Source organism: Tauraco erythrolophus, chromosome 5 (genome assembly GCF_009769465.1).
Source record: "Tauraco erythrolophus isolate bTauEry1 chromosome 5, bTauEry1.pri, whole genome shotgun sequence".
In the NCBI taxonomy this organism is placed as follows: Eukaryota; Metazoa; Chordata; class Aves; order Musophagiformes; family Musophagidae; genus Tauraco; species Tauraco erythrolophus.
In genome coordinates, this window is record NC_141469.1 from 1,102,908 (window position 1) to 1,117,612 (window position 14,705).

General features: G+C 47.7%; 1 protein-coding gene across 2 annotated transcripts in view; it reads right to left on the reverse strand.

Annotated features, from left to right (window-relative positions):
- LOC104382847 (alpha-fetoprotein) overlaps nucleotides 1-14,705 on the reverse strand; it is a 21,204-nt gene continuing 6,499 nt past the window's right edge. For both annotated transcript variants that reach the window (XM_086611540.1, XM_086611539.1), the window contains exons 2-15: nucleotides 13,462-13,588; nucleotides 11,941-12,001; nucleotides 11,227-11,362; nucleotides 10,395-10,597; nucleotides 9,732-9,879; nucleotides 8,757-8,854; nucleotides 8,080-8,209; nucleotides 7,257-7,471; nucleotides 6,465-6,597; nucleotides 5,792-5,889; nucleotides 4,495-4,633; nucleotides 3,220-3,443; nucleotides 2,245-2,377; nucleotides 1-1,347 (exon numbers count right to left, since the gene is read on the reverse strand). In XM_086611540.1, coding sequence (XP_086467666.1) covers nucleotides 1,303-1,347; nucleotides 2,245-2,377; nucleotides 3,220-3,443; nucleotides 4,495-4,633; nucleotides 5,792-5,889; nucleotides 6,465-6,597; nucleotides 7,257-7,471; nucleotides 8,080-8,209; nucleotides 8,757-8,854; nucleotides 9,732-9,879; nucleotides 10,395-10,597; nucleotides 11,227-11,362; nucleotides 11,941-12,001; nucleotides 13,462-13,588 — 1,890 coding nt within the window. In that variant the 3' untranslated portion in view covers nucleotides 1-1,302. The remainder of the gene's footprint in view (nucleotides 1,348-2,244; nucleotides 2,378-3,219; nucleotides 3,444-4,494; nucleotides 4,634-5,791; nucleotides 5,890-6,464; nucleotides 6,598-7,256; nucleotides 7,472-8,079; nucleotides 8,210-8,756; nucleotides 8,855-9,731; nucleotides 9,880-10,394; nucleotides 10,598-11,226; nucleotides 11,363-11,940; nucleotides 12,002-13,461; nucleotides 13,589-14,705) is intronic.

Here is a 14,705-nt window from a genome sequence, read left to right on the forward strand (position 1 = left end):
TATTCAGGATAACACAAGAATGAATCGCATTTCAGGTGACAGAGGAAATGGGAGTGTATGGGGTGGATTCTGATGGGAATCTGTTTAGTCAACCTCTTCAATCTGACTCTGAAACCTTCTCCCTGGAGGTGATGCTTTAAGCTGGGTTTGTGTTTGAATCATTTGTTTGGGCCAAGTTTCTTTGTTACAGGTACTTTAAATGCTCCTGGGATAAGGACTGCTAGGTACGCCCACCCAAAGAGTCTCCTACCTGGGGGTCTCTTCCTTCAAGCCGAAGGTTTCCAGAAAAAATACTTTTCTTTTAGTACTGTTTTTGACATGACTTTCAACATGCCTTCTGATTTGTGTTCATGTAAAAAGAAAAGTGTGAAAGCTGTTTGTGTGTTCAAGCACCTGGACTGTGAATCTGGGAGCCTCCCAGAGCTTTCTGCAGCTGACAGGGTGTTTCTGCAGCCCGTGCTCTCTCCCTCCCATCACATTTTGCTCCAGGATGCCCAGGACAACCTTTTTCTGTTCTTAAAGTCAACTGTACAACTCCCCTGGAGCAGCCCGTATTAGTGAGGGAATGTGTTGTGTTTTGAGGACATACATTAAAAAAAAATGCAAAAAGAATCATTTGGTGATAGAAAAATAATTTAGAAATGGTTACAGGTAGATTTGCTTAATTTGATCTGATTTGTGGTTATGCCTTGTGAGCTTAAGATTTAAAATGCCTTTTTTTGTTTCTGTGACTATTTGGTATAAGGAAAATAACATTCCATAATATAAGATGGTGGCCACATCTAAACTCTGAATTTCCATCCATTTAACTTATTCTTTTGATGGATTCTTTAAAGATGATGCACATTCTGGACTTAAACAGCTTTTATGTTACTTGTTTTGATATAAATTTTGTATTTCCTTGATCATTTTGAATCAAAGCGATAGGAGCCAGGTAGGGAATGGGCTTACAGGTTTCTTCTGCATCTGAATCGAACGGATACACGTGTTGAGCTTTCAGGGGAGCTGGGCTCGGCCAGCAGCTGAGGTTTACAGTGCCACAGTCAGCACATTCCGTGCAGGAATTGGATGGTTTATTCCCAGGCACCTCTTTTGTTCACAGGGGCAGAGCTGTAGCTGCTGGAAACCGTCATGACCTCAGTAGATGTGTGAGGACAGAGCCACAACACGGTTTTCTCCGCTGTGACAAATGATCTGTTCCTGGTGGTACTTCATGAATGTTTAGAAAAGATACGCTCACTGTTACGTTCCTGTGACTTCTTGTTGTTCACCAAGTATCTTGCAATATGCTACGCGCTCTCTTTATGCTGACAGCATTTTCTCACTTCTTTTTATAAGTTCTGGACCCTGAAAAAAAGCAAAATATCTATAAGCAATAGAATCAGGAAGATGATGGAGTTGGGAACAAGTTACAGGAGTATGGGGGCAGTAAGGGATGCTGTATAATCTCTAAGTTGTGTACAAACACTGTATGCAGAGCACAGGTACATCTGTCACGTGTAACAGATATTTTGCTTTTTTTGTTCTGCTCAGATGACCTGAGGAGATTGGGTATTTGTCGGAAAAATAACAATAAATGATTTTATTAGTAAGAGTTAGTAGAATGGCTTTTTGCAGCTGTGCTGTTTGGGTGTACTCAAAGGTGGAAGTTTCTGATTAATAAGAGAGAGTTTTCTGTGATTTATCATTTAAAGCAAAGCAAAGGCTTTAGAAAAGAGAGAGCAAGGCTGAAGGGTGATGGATGGTTTGTGACAGTCCAGTTACGGAATATATCCAAGAGAGGGAGATGAAAAGTGGACAACAGCAGATGTACGGGAGGGTAAAGAGAAGCCAAAGCAGCTCTGCAGTGTGAAGTTTGGTGAGCTGAAGTAATGTGGGAAAGACAGGAGGAAAACAGAGGTAGGGAGAATAAACTGGGAAAATTGGAATGTGTTCTTTCTCCCTCTATCGCAGAGGAACTTTTCAAGAGAAATTCAGGGAAGAACTGTTAGCCAGGGCATCCTTCACCACTGCACGCCCCAGGGGCTCCCCAGAGGCTGAGCTCTGTGTCTCCCAACGGCTGCACGTGGCCACAAGGCTGATGAGGTCAGTTCTCCAGTGATCATTCCCCTGGAACACATCTGCCTGTGGGAATTCCGGCCCGCCAGGCTGCGGCTGTGCTGCTTGGGAGAAATCCGTGCCCCTGTGCCCACTCGGTGTTCCCATTGGGATTGGGACGGCGCGGCGGCCAGGGAAGGGGGGTACCTCTGTGGCGAAGCAGGCGTCGCGGCGGGCTGCGCGGCAGCACCGCTCCCTCATGGCGGCGAAGGCGGCGGTGACGGCGCTCAGCTGGCCCTGGGTGATGCGGGGCCGGTGTTTGATGAGGGTGATGAGCATCCTGCAAGGAGAGCCAGGCAAGCTCCATGAGGCCGGAGGTGAGCTCCAACACCCCTCCTCCCAAGTCCCTCTGTTCCTACTGCCCACGTCCTTGCTACACCTTTCTTGTTTTTGTTCACTGCCCAGATGGGTTTTTGCAGCAGGGGGCAAAGATGCGCCCCGCTGACCTGCGAAATGAAACATGGCTGCTGGTTTGGGGAGTTGCTCCACCGTAAATATCCGTAAATTAAACAGTGCAGGTGGATTCTGTGTTGTGCACTGCTCCAGAGGGTCCGGGACAGTCTGGGTCTGCCACAGCACAAGTCCATGGCCACAGAGGGGTCAGTGGAGCGGGGGGCCAGCATGCCAGTTTTGTCTGACCAAGGAAACCAAACCCCAGAAGGAGCGCATGGGATGAGGAACCAAGTGTGGGCTTTGCTGTTCGGAGAGGGGAGCCCTAACTATGCCAGAAAGGTCACGCCATGTTCTTCTGGCACCTTTTTTCAGTGCCCTGTGCAGCTCCCAGGAGGGACGGTGGGAGAAGGTGTTTATCAGACCCAACTTTGGACACCTGTTACTTCCACACTGGTGGTGTGTACACCAGTGCAGGTTCCCACCTCTGGAAATGAGTCTGTGCTCATCTAAGGCACGTAATTACAGGTTGAACCAGACTGCAGAAGGATCTGGGACTGGTGTGAGAAGGAAGGAAAGGAGCTTGGAAGAGGGGTTGAGGAGTGTTGGGCTCTTCTCCCATGGCGTATTGCAGACCCAGGACGCCAGAGAGAGCGGACAAGGGGAAGGTGAGGGCTGCCAGGATCAGAATAAGAAACTCAGGGGTAACAGAGTGGCACAGGCCTGTCTTACTCCTGCTTCCTGTGCTGTAACTTCTCCTCCTCAGTCGTACACAAGTCTTCACGGAAGGTGAACAGACCGGGGGTCAGTGGTAAGGGCACGTAGTTCTCGTCGAGTTCCAGTTTGCCCATGCACGGCCTCCTGAAAGCGTAGGAGCTGCTACAGCAGTGGCAAACTCCGGCGTTGATGGGATCCGTCAGGTGTCTTCTGCATATTTCTCCAAGCACGAGATCCAGCTTTACCAAAAGAGGTGAAAACCACCAATTTTAGGTTACTGTTTCATTTTGAAAAATCCCTGAAGCATGTGCTGCTCTTAGTAAAGTTAAAAAAAAATCACTGAGAATATAAATTAAACCTGGCTTGTCAGATAAATAGCCCTTTTTTTCTACTGAACACTGACTTTGGTGCAAAAACAGCTTGGATTTTTCAGAATAGACATGGACATGCAGTTCTAGGGACTGTCCTTTGTGCATGGACAGGATGTGATTTCTTCCTAAGAGCAAGTTGGCTTTTCGTTTGTTTCCCTCAGCAGAGATTCTGTTGGACCGTTCCTGTAACGGCCGCGTTGTACCAACGGGTGGCTGGGGGAGAGGCTGAAGTTTTCCAGGTACTTTGGCCTGGAGAATTCTTAGGGAAGGGCTTTGTGAAATTGAGCTTTCCAAAACTGATCCTTTTCAGAGAGCCCTACAGCTTCAGCCTTCCAGCAAGGATGAACTCAGAGTAGACACCATTAGCTGCCGCGGGAATGGGGCCGGATCACCTGTGCTGCGTGACTGTTAACTGGCAGTAGCCTGACAGTCTCCCCATCCTCTAGTTCTATTCCAGCATAAACTTCAGAGAAGAATTTTTCTTATATCTAATCTAAATCTACCCGCTTTAAACTGGAAGAGAGCAGATTTAGACTGCATATAAGGAAGAAGTTTTTCACTCAAAGGGTGCTGAGGCACTGGCACAGGTTGCCCAGAGAAGCTGTGGGTGTCCCATCCCTGGAAGTGTTCAAGGCCAGGTTGGATGAGGCTTTGGGCAACCTGGTGTAGTGGAGGGTGTCCCTGCCCATGGCAGGGGGGTTGGAACTGGATGGTCTTTGAGGTCCCTCCCAATCCAAACCATTCTATGATGCTGAGTTCCGCTTCCTTCAGGTGTGTATCTGGAAGTACAGCTAGAGCCCAGCTCAGTCAATGCTTTTCTACTTCACCTGTCCTCAAGCTCTTGGACCCCGCTGGCAGCAGAATTTGTGGCAGAGTTCCACGAAAAGCTAGGACCGAGACAAGGAGGGAAAACACTCACGTTTTCCTCGGCGCAAGGCAGGAGCTTGTCCTGGCTCAACTGGCAGCACTTGGCGCCGACGGCCGTCATTTGCTTGGTGAATTTGATCAGGTCTGCAGATGTCAGCTGGGGCATCTTCTTGGTGAAGCTCATGAGAAGCCTGAAATAATAATTTCGTTGATATTGGTGTTTCTCTTCCACCAGGCAGCAGCAGGCAAGTCAGTGCCTCCGCACGCGTGCAGCTCCAGCCAAACCCCACAGAACACTCGGCAGGGCAAGGGCAGGACTAGGGCTGGTGTTGGTAACAGGCAGGTGGAAACCTGCTCTGTTTGAGCTTTCTCCTTCCTCTGACTAGTCTCTTACCAGGAGAAACAAAGGAAATGAAGGATAACATTGCCAGTTACATGTTGGTGGGCCAAAATATTGGTTGTCTTTCCCCTGTTATTCATTTCCCTGGGAGTGTGGGGAGCTGGTCTGAGAGCAAAACTGAACTCCAGTAACTTCTTGGGAGGCTAGATCAGGGCAGAAGATAACCTCAAAAAAGTTTTTTTCTTTTTAAAAAAATCGTGCTTGTTAATCATCATGGCCAAGACAACCTTAACAACCTATACAAGAGGGAGAAGCAGCCCACCAGGTTGGTTGGAAAACTCGAGTTCCAAAGGTCTTGTAAAGATGAGACGTGCTCAGGAGTGCAAAAAGCCAACGTGCCTCCCCAGAGAAGGCTGGCTGAGGCCTCGCATGAAGCACACAAGCAGTTTGGAGATGTCACTAAAGTTGCTCACGTACTTGGAGTTAAACATGTGCTCTTCAAGGATGCAAATCAGGGCCAGAGTCCCTCCAGGAGGCTTGTGCCTGCTGGCTGCGTTTGAGCATTGGCATGTGGTGGGGCAGGTCGGCTTTTCCTCTGTCTGCTGTCCTTACGTTTTTGTTACTGGTGTTTATGTTTACATCTGCTGCAGGATCTGGATAGAGCCAAGTCTTTAGCAGAAGACACAGCAGCTGTCTTTTGGCCACATATATCACTACTAAGCTACAGCTCAAAACGTGTCTACAAAGCAAGGACATCATCAGAAACACGGACGAGAGATTGATGAAGTTGTCACTTGACTGCTTCGTGAGTTGGGTTAAGGAGAGGACTGTGACAGGCCAGAACATGGTCTTGGAAAAGATAAAAAAATTTCCTAGAAGGCATTAATATATTGGTCCAAACACTCAAGTGGTGTCTTTTGGCCCAGCTGTTTTGACATGAGTGGCTTTACTGCAGCCTGAGTTGTGCCCAGCTGTACAGGAGGAACGTAAGCATATGAAAAAGCATTACTCGTTTTGGAAATAGTAATCTCCTTTCTCCTTGTAGATGTCACAGCTTGTCTTCATGACACTTTGAGTTTCATAAATATGCTTCTTCAGTTCTTCCTCCTGAAAAATAACAAACTCATTTGAGGAGGGAATGCAGAATGCCCTATTGCCTCAAGATAAGGCCCAGATATCGACAGCTGCCTCTCACCTGACGGGTACCACCCATCTTTAATGCCATTAGAAAGTCCTCATTTGCCAAAAAGGGTGGGAAATGTCCCCCTTTGATCAGGGGGACATAGTTAACTCGTTATCAGTGATGGATGGCTCAGAGACATGCATAAAAGCAAGGTCTCTGTCTGAGGCAATAACCACAAGTGCCTTTTCTGTTTGCAAGAGGGTGACTGGCACTGCCAGGGAGCCCAAAATAGAGCAGGGCTCTCAGAAATGTTATCTCCATCCCTCCCCCCGGCATCTCTGACTATCCAGGTTAGCTCGCTTGGCGACCGAAGATTACGAAAGCTCTGTTGATGCTTTTTCCATACGGGAACCAGTTCGGCCTTGTAAGAGTTGGTGTGTGTGTTGGAGGAGCTGTGGGTACTCGCTCCAGGCCTGGAGCAGGGATAGTGGCTCTTTGGCCAGACCCAGTCACGTGCTTGAATCCATGGGTAGGGCGTGTGACGCCCGACAGCACCCACCCCTCTGCTGCAGCAGCTGTCTGGAGCACCCGTCTGGCAGCACTCTTCCAGCAGGTCCTCGTAGCCTTTACCAATTCTTAGAAGCATTTGAGCAGAAAATTCAGGGTGTCTCCTGGAATATTCATACAGAAACCTGCAACGTGTGGAGCAGCAGCAATTAGAGGTCAGCCTTGGGCGGGGAGTTTGGCTCTTTTTTCCATCCTGTCTAACTGATAATGAGATTATTTCCAGTAACAGCCCCATTTCCCAGGAAACGCTGACAAACTCAGCGGTGCCCAAGCAGCCCCCTTGCACCAGTCGTGCCCAAGCCATGAGCTGCACTTGGCATAAATGGAAGAGACATAAGTGAAGGGAATTCTCTGTCTTTGGGACTCAGTGCTGTTGCAGCCTGTGGCATTCTTGGCCAAGTTTCCCACAGGTAGGATCAGGGCTTCATTGCACCAAGGAACATGGCTAGAACAGCAATGAGCCGATCCTGTTGGAATCAAAACATAAACCTGACTTAGGTGGTTTTGAATTCCCACCTAAGAGTGGATCCAAGGTATGTTTTGGGCCTGGAATCAAAACTGATAGTACCTAAATTTGACACGTTTCTTCAGTTTTGTCTCTGGCTTAACAATCGTGCCCTGTTCTCGGTGTGTTCCCATTCCATGAGTGGGGTTTTCCTAACATCAGTTTGCACAGCATCCCATGCCTGTCAGCTCATGGAGCAGAAAAATCTGAGGCTGATGAGATCTTTCCACCCAAGGATTGAAACCACAAAACTGAAGAGCAGAGCAAGACCCACGTTACCTGGCGAGGTGCATATCTTTTTCCTGGGCAAAACGTTCACATATTCCTTGGTCTTCTATAAACTCCCTGACGTGGGGGGACAGGCCTGCAGGTTTGTCGTCATGTTCTGCGTTAATGATGCATTCACTTCTTTGCAACAGAGGCTTTTCACAGCATTTCTTAATTTTACTTGATAGGATGTCTTGGTGGGTGCAGACGTAGTGTAGAAGGTCTTCCTGGAAAGCAAAAAAGGGAAGGAAGCAAATTTGACCAGATATTTTTTTGGGCATCAGTGTTTTCATCTCCATTTTACAGACACAGGAGGTGATTCCCAAAGAGAAGAGTGGCCAAAGCTGTGCCATGGACGTTGGGCAGAATGAGGAAGATGACGGAAGTCCCGTTGATGTATTTGCAGCAGTCCCTTTCTTGTTGATTGATTGCTGCTACGGGGTGACCACTGGCATGGGGAAGTTGGCTGTCTCACTGGGTGCCATGGGCAAGCAGTGAGATACATGCATTTGGCATGGTAGAAGAAAGTAAAGAATGGGCAGATACTGTTCTGCTGCACAGAAAATAAATAGCACAGCGACTGCAACCAAATCTGCTGCAGAGCTGTTAGGTCACTTTAGGCAGAAAATGCTCTTTCTGCCCTTGTTGATGACGTCACACCAGGAAAAAATCAAATAGGAAAAAAATCAACCAGGTTTTTAAACTGAAGAGTTGAACTTAAGTTTTGGAGAGCAATCAGTACAGCACAGGAGGAAAAAAAAAACCCAAATCTGAAACCAGCAAAACCACCACGCATTCAATTTGTGCAAACACATAAATATGAAATGACTTGTACCCTGTGGCGCATGCAGTCCAGCATGTCTCCACGACAGCAGTCCTTGTGCATCTCAGCAACATCCAGCACCAGTTTGTGAACAGTAACAAAATCAGCTTTAGGGAATCTTTGGCTGATCTGAACAAGTTTCCTACAATGAAGAAAAAGGGTTATTGTTTCTGTTCACAGGGTCAGACTGTGAGAGCTGGCATGGTTTCTCTCTGGAGGGGGTATCCAAAGTGCTCAGGAGTGGGGTCTCCCTGCTCCCTCTCGAGTTAACAAACAATAGCTGAGATTTTTCAGAGTTATCTAAGGATCCCAGGGGGATTCCGGTGTGAGATGGTGGAAGGAAAAGTGGTCGGTGAGCACGAAATGACAGGAGCAACCTTCTGTCAAAAACGATTTAGGGAGATAAGTTGTGTTTTGCTCACAATCACTCTAACTTTCATCACAGATTTGTTTCTTTGAAACTTTTTGGGTTTAGAATTTGAAAACTAATGGCAGCTTGCGAGGAGACAGTGACAGCTGCCTTGCATGAATTTATAATCCCAATCTGTGGATTTGTCAGATGCTACTCGTGACCTGCACACCACAAGGACGTGGCTGGTGCTTGGGGTCACCGTACTGGGTGACACCACAGCTGCTGTGCCACATCCCCGCTTCATTTCAGAATTATGACCAACATGGGGAAGACTCACAGAGCCTTTAGGGTCCTTTCTCCAAACTTTTTCAAGATTCCGCATGTGTGCTCCTGCCTCAGGCCATCTTCTTTAATTGGCTTCACCACCTTTGGTGCCTGGGAGAAAGAAGATGAAGACAAAGCAGAAGAAAAGAAAATGCTTTATAGTAAAACTACTGTTGCAATGTGTTTTTAAAAATATTTTTTTTTAATAGAGGGAGAAAATTGCTGTCCAAGCTGTAACATGAACTAACTGTTGCGCTTGCTATTTTATCACCAGCATTTATGAAGTGTTGGGTGAAAAGAAATGGGAATTGTTTTGGACAACAGCTCAGTGTTTTTAGCACAGGGGGAGAAAGGGTTGTCTAGGAGCTCACGACTGCCCTGGCACTGCTGTGAGCTCATGTCCAACCGTGCCATCGCTGCGGCCCAGCCATGAGGTGCCCGTGGCCGTCCAGCAAGGGCAGGTTGCCCACGCTCATTTCCCCCACTGACAGGAGGTTTGCTCTGAATTTGTGCCCCTGGTTACCTGCAGGGCATGTCTCTGCAGTGCCAACGCTTGGCCAAGAGGGAGGTGTCATGGGGCTATCAACAGGAAAAACATAAATCAGATTTCTGCACCACGCACAGCACCGCGGCAGCCTGACAACAAACCCAGGGGAGGTGGGAGTGTCAGGGTGGGTGAGGATGTGATCCCAGGACGTGGGGACTGCCTCGAGCTCCCTGTGGAGCTACATCTGCCCAAAGTCTGGCATTTTCATGGAGAAGTTCAAACTTCAACTCGAGAGAGTTTAAGTCTGATTTCAGCCTGTCCTTAACACGGTGGATTCCAACATCACGTTCAGACACTGGAAAAGAAACGGCTGATGTGTCTGCTTGGGTATTTGTTTAGCTGTAGCCAAGTCCCTGATTGTGTGTTAAATAATAATAATTATTATTCAATGTTTATTGTTTATAATAATAAGTAATAAAGTAGAACCCTGTGGTGCAATACCTGTCTCCGAAAGCATTCCTCCAGGTCCTGAGCGGGGTCTTCAGCACTTCGGCAGCAGTTCTTGGTCATCTCATCGTACCGCAGAGCGACAGAGAGGATGGTTGGGGCGTAGAGGAAGGGATGCCTTCGGGAAACCTCGTAGATAAAACTAAAACAGGGAGAAATTCCCTCAGTTTCGGAGTCAGCCCTTACACCCAGGGGGCAGCATCTGCCGTGCGTTACAACAAGAGCTCCTGAGAATGACTCTTTTCCTGTTTTAAGAACAAACTATAGGGCAGTGTTTGTCTTGGAAAAATTCTGGTGGGGCTGATGTTTTCCTGGAAATTGAAGTCTAGAATCCTGCCAGTTCTGGCTGAGGGGCAGCAAAACATCTGCTGGGCTTTTAAGGACTACAGGGAGGCACTTGGTTTCAGAGGGGTCTTTTACCCAGACTACAATAAAATAGGCCAAATGTTTGTCATGTGGACCTACATCCCAAGCAGGAGATGGCAGAACAGTGACGGTCATGTCGTGACAGTCAGAAGTAGATGAATTATGCAAATAATTCCCCTTAGGAAGAAAAACATGTATGACATGACAGAGCATCTGAGACTGAACTGGTTGGCTGTCTCTGGGCTCCCAACCCTCACATCCCGGTGACAAACCTACAGCTTCTTTACTTACTGTCCCATTAGTGAGTGTTGGTGCTGGGAATGATTTTTGCAGGCAGCTTCAGCGTTTGGCCTTTCAAAAGGAGAACCGAACCCTCTCGATGAGTTTTTAAGGGAGAGGAAGCAGTCGTTCCGGTCAGGATCCTTTTTAGCGCAGCAATCAGTAACCCTGGGAAGATTTTCCTCCTGGCATATTTTATCGAGGAAAATCCTGTCCTGTGAAAAATTAGGAAAAAAAAAATCCCACTTTTTTTCGAACACTTGGAACGTACCCCATTATCCAGACCCTTTTTCTCCATAACCATCAAGGTGATGGACTGGTATCCCGCGTTTCGCAGCGCAGCAGGAGCTACATTTTCAGGGTTTGTTTCGGTGGGTCTAATAAATCTGAAATGAGTCATAATGCAGACTCCATCTGCCAGCTCCAAAAGTGGCTTGGAGCAGATACCATCAAAAAAAGAGGAATGTGAGTTAATGGAGTGGAGCAACTGCCTACAAACATTGTATTTGCTAGAAATGTCTAATTTGGCTTTTGCAGTTTGCTACAGCAGCCGTAAAAGCACAACTCTCTGAACATCTTGTAGAAAGACACAGGTCAAGGGTTCCAAAGGTGCTGTGATATCTGGGGTGGGGGAGGAGAGGGGCTTTGCTTTCCTCTCCTTATCCTGAGATGCTTTATAGAGGGCAGCCTGGAGAAGGAGGCACTGAGGCCAAACGTGGGTACACGAGGAGGTCCCATCTCTCAATAATTATTCATGCCCCTTTGGGAAAACACATCCCCAGGCTCTGCAATCACAAGCCACTCCTGAAAATGTTTGCCAGGTTGGCAGCATAAAGGTGCTTACCAAAGGCTTCAGGCAGTCGGGGTTGTCTCTGGCTGCAGCAGCACAGCTTTGGGCGAGGGCTGTGACATCGTCGGCCATCTGCACGGCTCTGCCAAACGTGCCTCCTGGCACGTACTGGGCAAACATGATCACGGCACTCGGGGAGAACACACAGCGTTAAACCCGCTGCCCAAAAACTCATCACGTAACTTCCACACGCGAGACACTAAGAGGCTCCGTAGCCCCGGGGGCTGGTACAACCGGTGAGCGTGTGACTCGGGGCACGTGCTCCTTTCCAAATGGCACAACCATGATCCCACAAGTAGCAGCAAATTTGCGAGCAGACGCTTTACCTGGACGACTTGGAGAAGAGAAGGCTCTGGAGTGATCTTATAGCAGCCTTCCAGTACCTAAAGGGGCTACAGGAAAGCTGGAGAGGGACTTTTGACCAGGGCATGTAGTGACAGGACAAGGGGAAATGGCTTTAAACTGAAAGAGGGCAGATTTAGATTGGATATAAGGAAGAAATTTTTCACTCTGAGGGTGGTGAGGCACTGGCACAGGTTTCCCAGAGAAGTTGTGGATGCCCCATCCCTGGAAGTGTTCCAGGCCAGGCTGGATGAGGCTTTGGGCAACCTGGTGTAGTGGAGGGTGTCCCTGCCTGTGGCAGGGGGGTTGGAACTGGATGATCTTTGAGGTCCCTTCCCACCCAAACCATTCCATTCTATGACTCACATGGCTTTAAAATTATTCTCTTGCAGCTGAGAAAAACGTTGGCCGATGCTGGTTCTTCCCTCTGAAAAACAAGATAATATGAATAAAAAACATTTAATAATTGCTTTGTCAAATGCTTTTTTTTATTTTTGGTACTGGAGTCGTGGAGGGAGATAAATCAGTGCCTGGGGTACGAGCACCTGCCGGAGGAAGATGGAACTTGCTATTTGCCTTCAGCATAAGGATGTGAAACTCTTTGTTTCTGACCTACAGCATGAGAAGGCAAATGGAATTTCCCTGCCTGGCTCAGGGGTTGTGGGGAGGAAGAGGCTAAATCCTGGAGGGCAGGCATTGCTTTGATGAGGCACGTTGCATAATTAAACAAACACCTTCCAAAACACCTGCCAGCCTTGCATTAGCTATTTAAAGGTGTGCTGGGCCAATCCTTAGTGCCAGACGAGGAATCTTCTCTCCAGAAAACACAGGACAGATTGATGACTACGTTGGTAGGTAAAGCTCTTCAAAAAATTGAGAGCTGCATCCTTCTGTCCGTGTTGGGACGTGGCCCAGAGGAAAACAAGTGCACCCAACACACGCCAAGGTCCCGTGCCAATACTTTTCCTTTGCCACTGCGCCTTTATTAACGGGCCAACCCAAATGCAATAATTTCCTGAGTCCTTTGCTTGTCAGAGAGAATTCTGAAATGAATTTTAAAGTAAGGGGCCTGTTGCCAAAGCAAGATAACACTGTCTCACCCTCGTGCCGGTAGGGCTGAGATCAGCGTAAAAGGATCAAACAAATCTGAAAAAGATGCTGGCTCCTCCCTCTGAGCACCGTGGGGGTGCCCATAGAGACAACAACATGAGACAGAAAACACAAACATTGGTTCTGTTTTACACTGTTGGGCCCTTTAGTGCATTAGGAAGTTCTACAGATAAAAAAAAAAGGCTGAGTAATGCTAACAATGTGTGATGGGAAAGAAGCATCTGAACTGCACGCCGCTGGAGCTTTCCAGTTGCATCATTTTAGGTGCTCAACCATAGTGAGAAGCGTGGTCGCTGCAGGCTCTTCCAGTCGTGGGTGCAGAGAGAAAGACCCCTCCAAAGGAGGATGCAGAGCAATAGGGTGACTGAGCTCCTCCGACTGGGCACCAGGAGGTCGCATCCCTCTTGGGCCTGCCCTGCTTCGCCGTGGGCTGTGGAGGGAGGCTGGAACAACCACAGGCTTTACTGGGGCAGGTTTTGGAGTCCCTAAAAGCAGTGGCGCAACCACATCCCTGCGGATTCAATCCCTCTCTAACAGGCTTCTCTCAGTAGTCGCTGGCTGTCCTGTGCTACAGATGTTCTCCAGCTGTTGCAAAGCAGCATGTCTAAGGCAGATCACAACGAATTTACACAGCTCCAGTTTGGCACGTACGAAAATACTGACATAGAACTGGCAGTGGCTGAGCAGAGACACTAAATAGTCACATCACGCACGTGACGTTGTGGCTGTTAGTATTACCCAAGAGAATAGAGTGAAAAAGATGAGAGATGTTCTTACCTACGTCCCGATAACTTCTGGGCAGGGCTTGGACTGCAGGGAGGCTCACGGAGAAAACAACAAAAATCATTGTTCTCCAAGTCATCCTGCCAGATTTTGGCAGGGGGCTGGGGTGGGCTTGGTTCATCTGTGAAAGGCAGAAAGAATTAAGGGGGAAAAGTTACTTTTATACCCTCCCAAAGGATTTCTGGTTAATCAAAACCCTTTTACTGTCATATACAACATTAGCCCTTTTGGGATATTCCCACAATAATTAGACAGGCCATTGTTTGCTCAGTATGATGAACTGACTAGCTTGTTGCAAAGCACAGACCTTGGAGATTCTTTTTTTTTCCCCCTGAAATTTAGACAAATAGATGTTTTCGACTTATCAAACTGCAAACAAGAAGTTTAAACACTCCTTGGGCTTTTTATTGTGCATCCTGATCTCATCTACCTAGAAATTGTTCAAAGGTGATTGCTGCGCAGAAGGTGCCTTCGTAACACCTTGTTGACTGAAAAATCCCAAATTCAGCTGTTACCCTGGTATTTTTGCATCCCTCCTTGCTGTACAAGCTGTCTCCTGCTCCCAGCTCCCAAGGTGTCACAGTGAAAAGGCTAAGTACCTCCTAGAATATTTTTGCACCATTTACAATCACCGTCAAAATATCTCCTAGTCTTGAAAAAAAATCAACTCCAAAACTGTAGAACGAAGGGGAAAATTGCAGTTAATGTAGTTACTTCCCTGACTTTTTAGAAAGCAATCCTCAGCATGACAAAAACGAGAAATTTTTGGAGCTAGAATGGCTTTAGAGAGCCACGAGTACTTGGAACAAGAAGGTCGGTGGGCCAGGATGCGTGTATTCCGTCTGAAGGAAGAGGCAAAGACAGAGTGGTGGATTTCTTTAGAAAGAAAAGAGCAACACTTGTTCCATTCTGCGGGATGATGATGAGGGCGGCTCGTTGTCACACGAGGCGGTGTCAGAAGGAAAAAGGATTCTGGGTGGGAAGATGGGAGCACGGTCACCGGAGCGGGAGATGGGAAATCTAAGGTGAAACCACGGCTGGTGAGGAAGATATAGAATTATAGAATGGTTAGGGCTGGAAGGGACCTTCAAAGGCCATCTAGTCCAACCCCCCTGCAAGGAACAGGGATATCTCCAACTAGATCAGGTTGCTCAGGGCCTCGTCCAACCTGGCCTTGAACGTCTCCAGGGATGGAGCAGCCACCACCTCTCTGGGCAAGTAAGCTCTGCCTCCCTGTT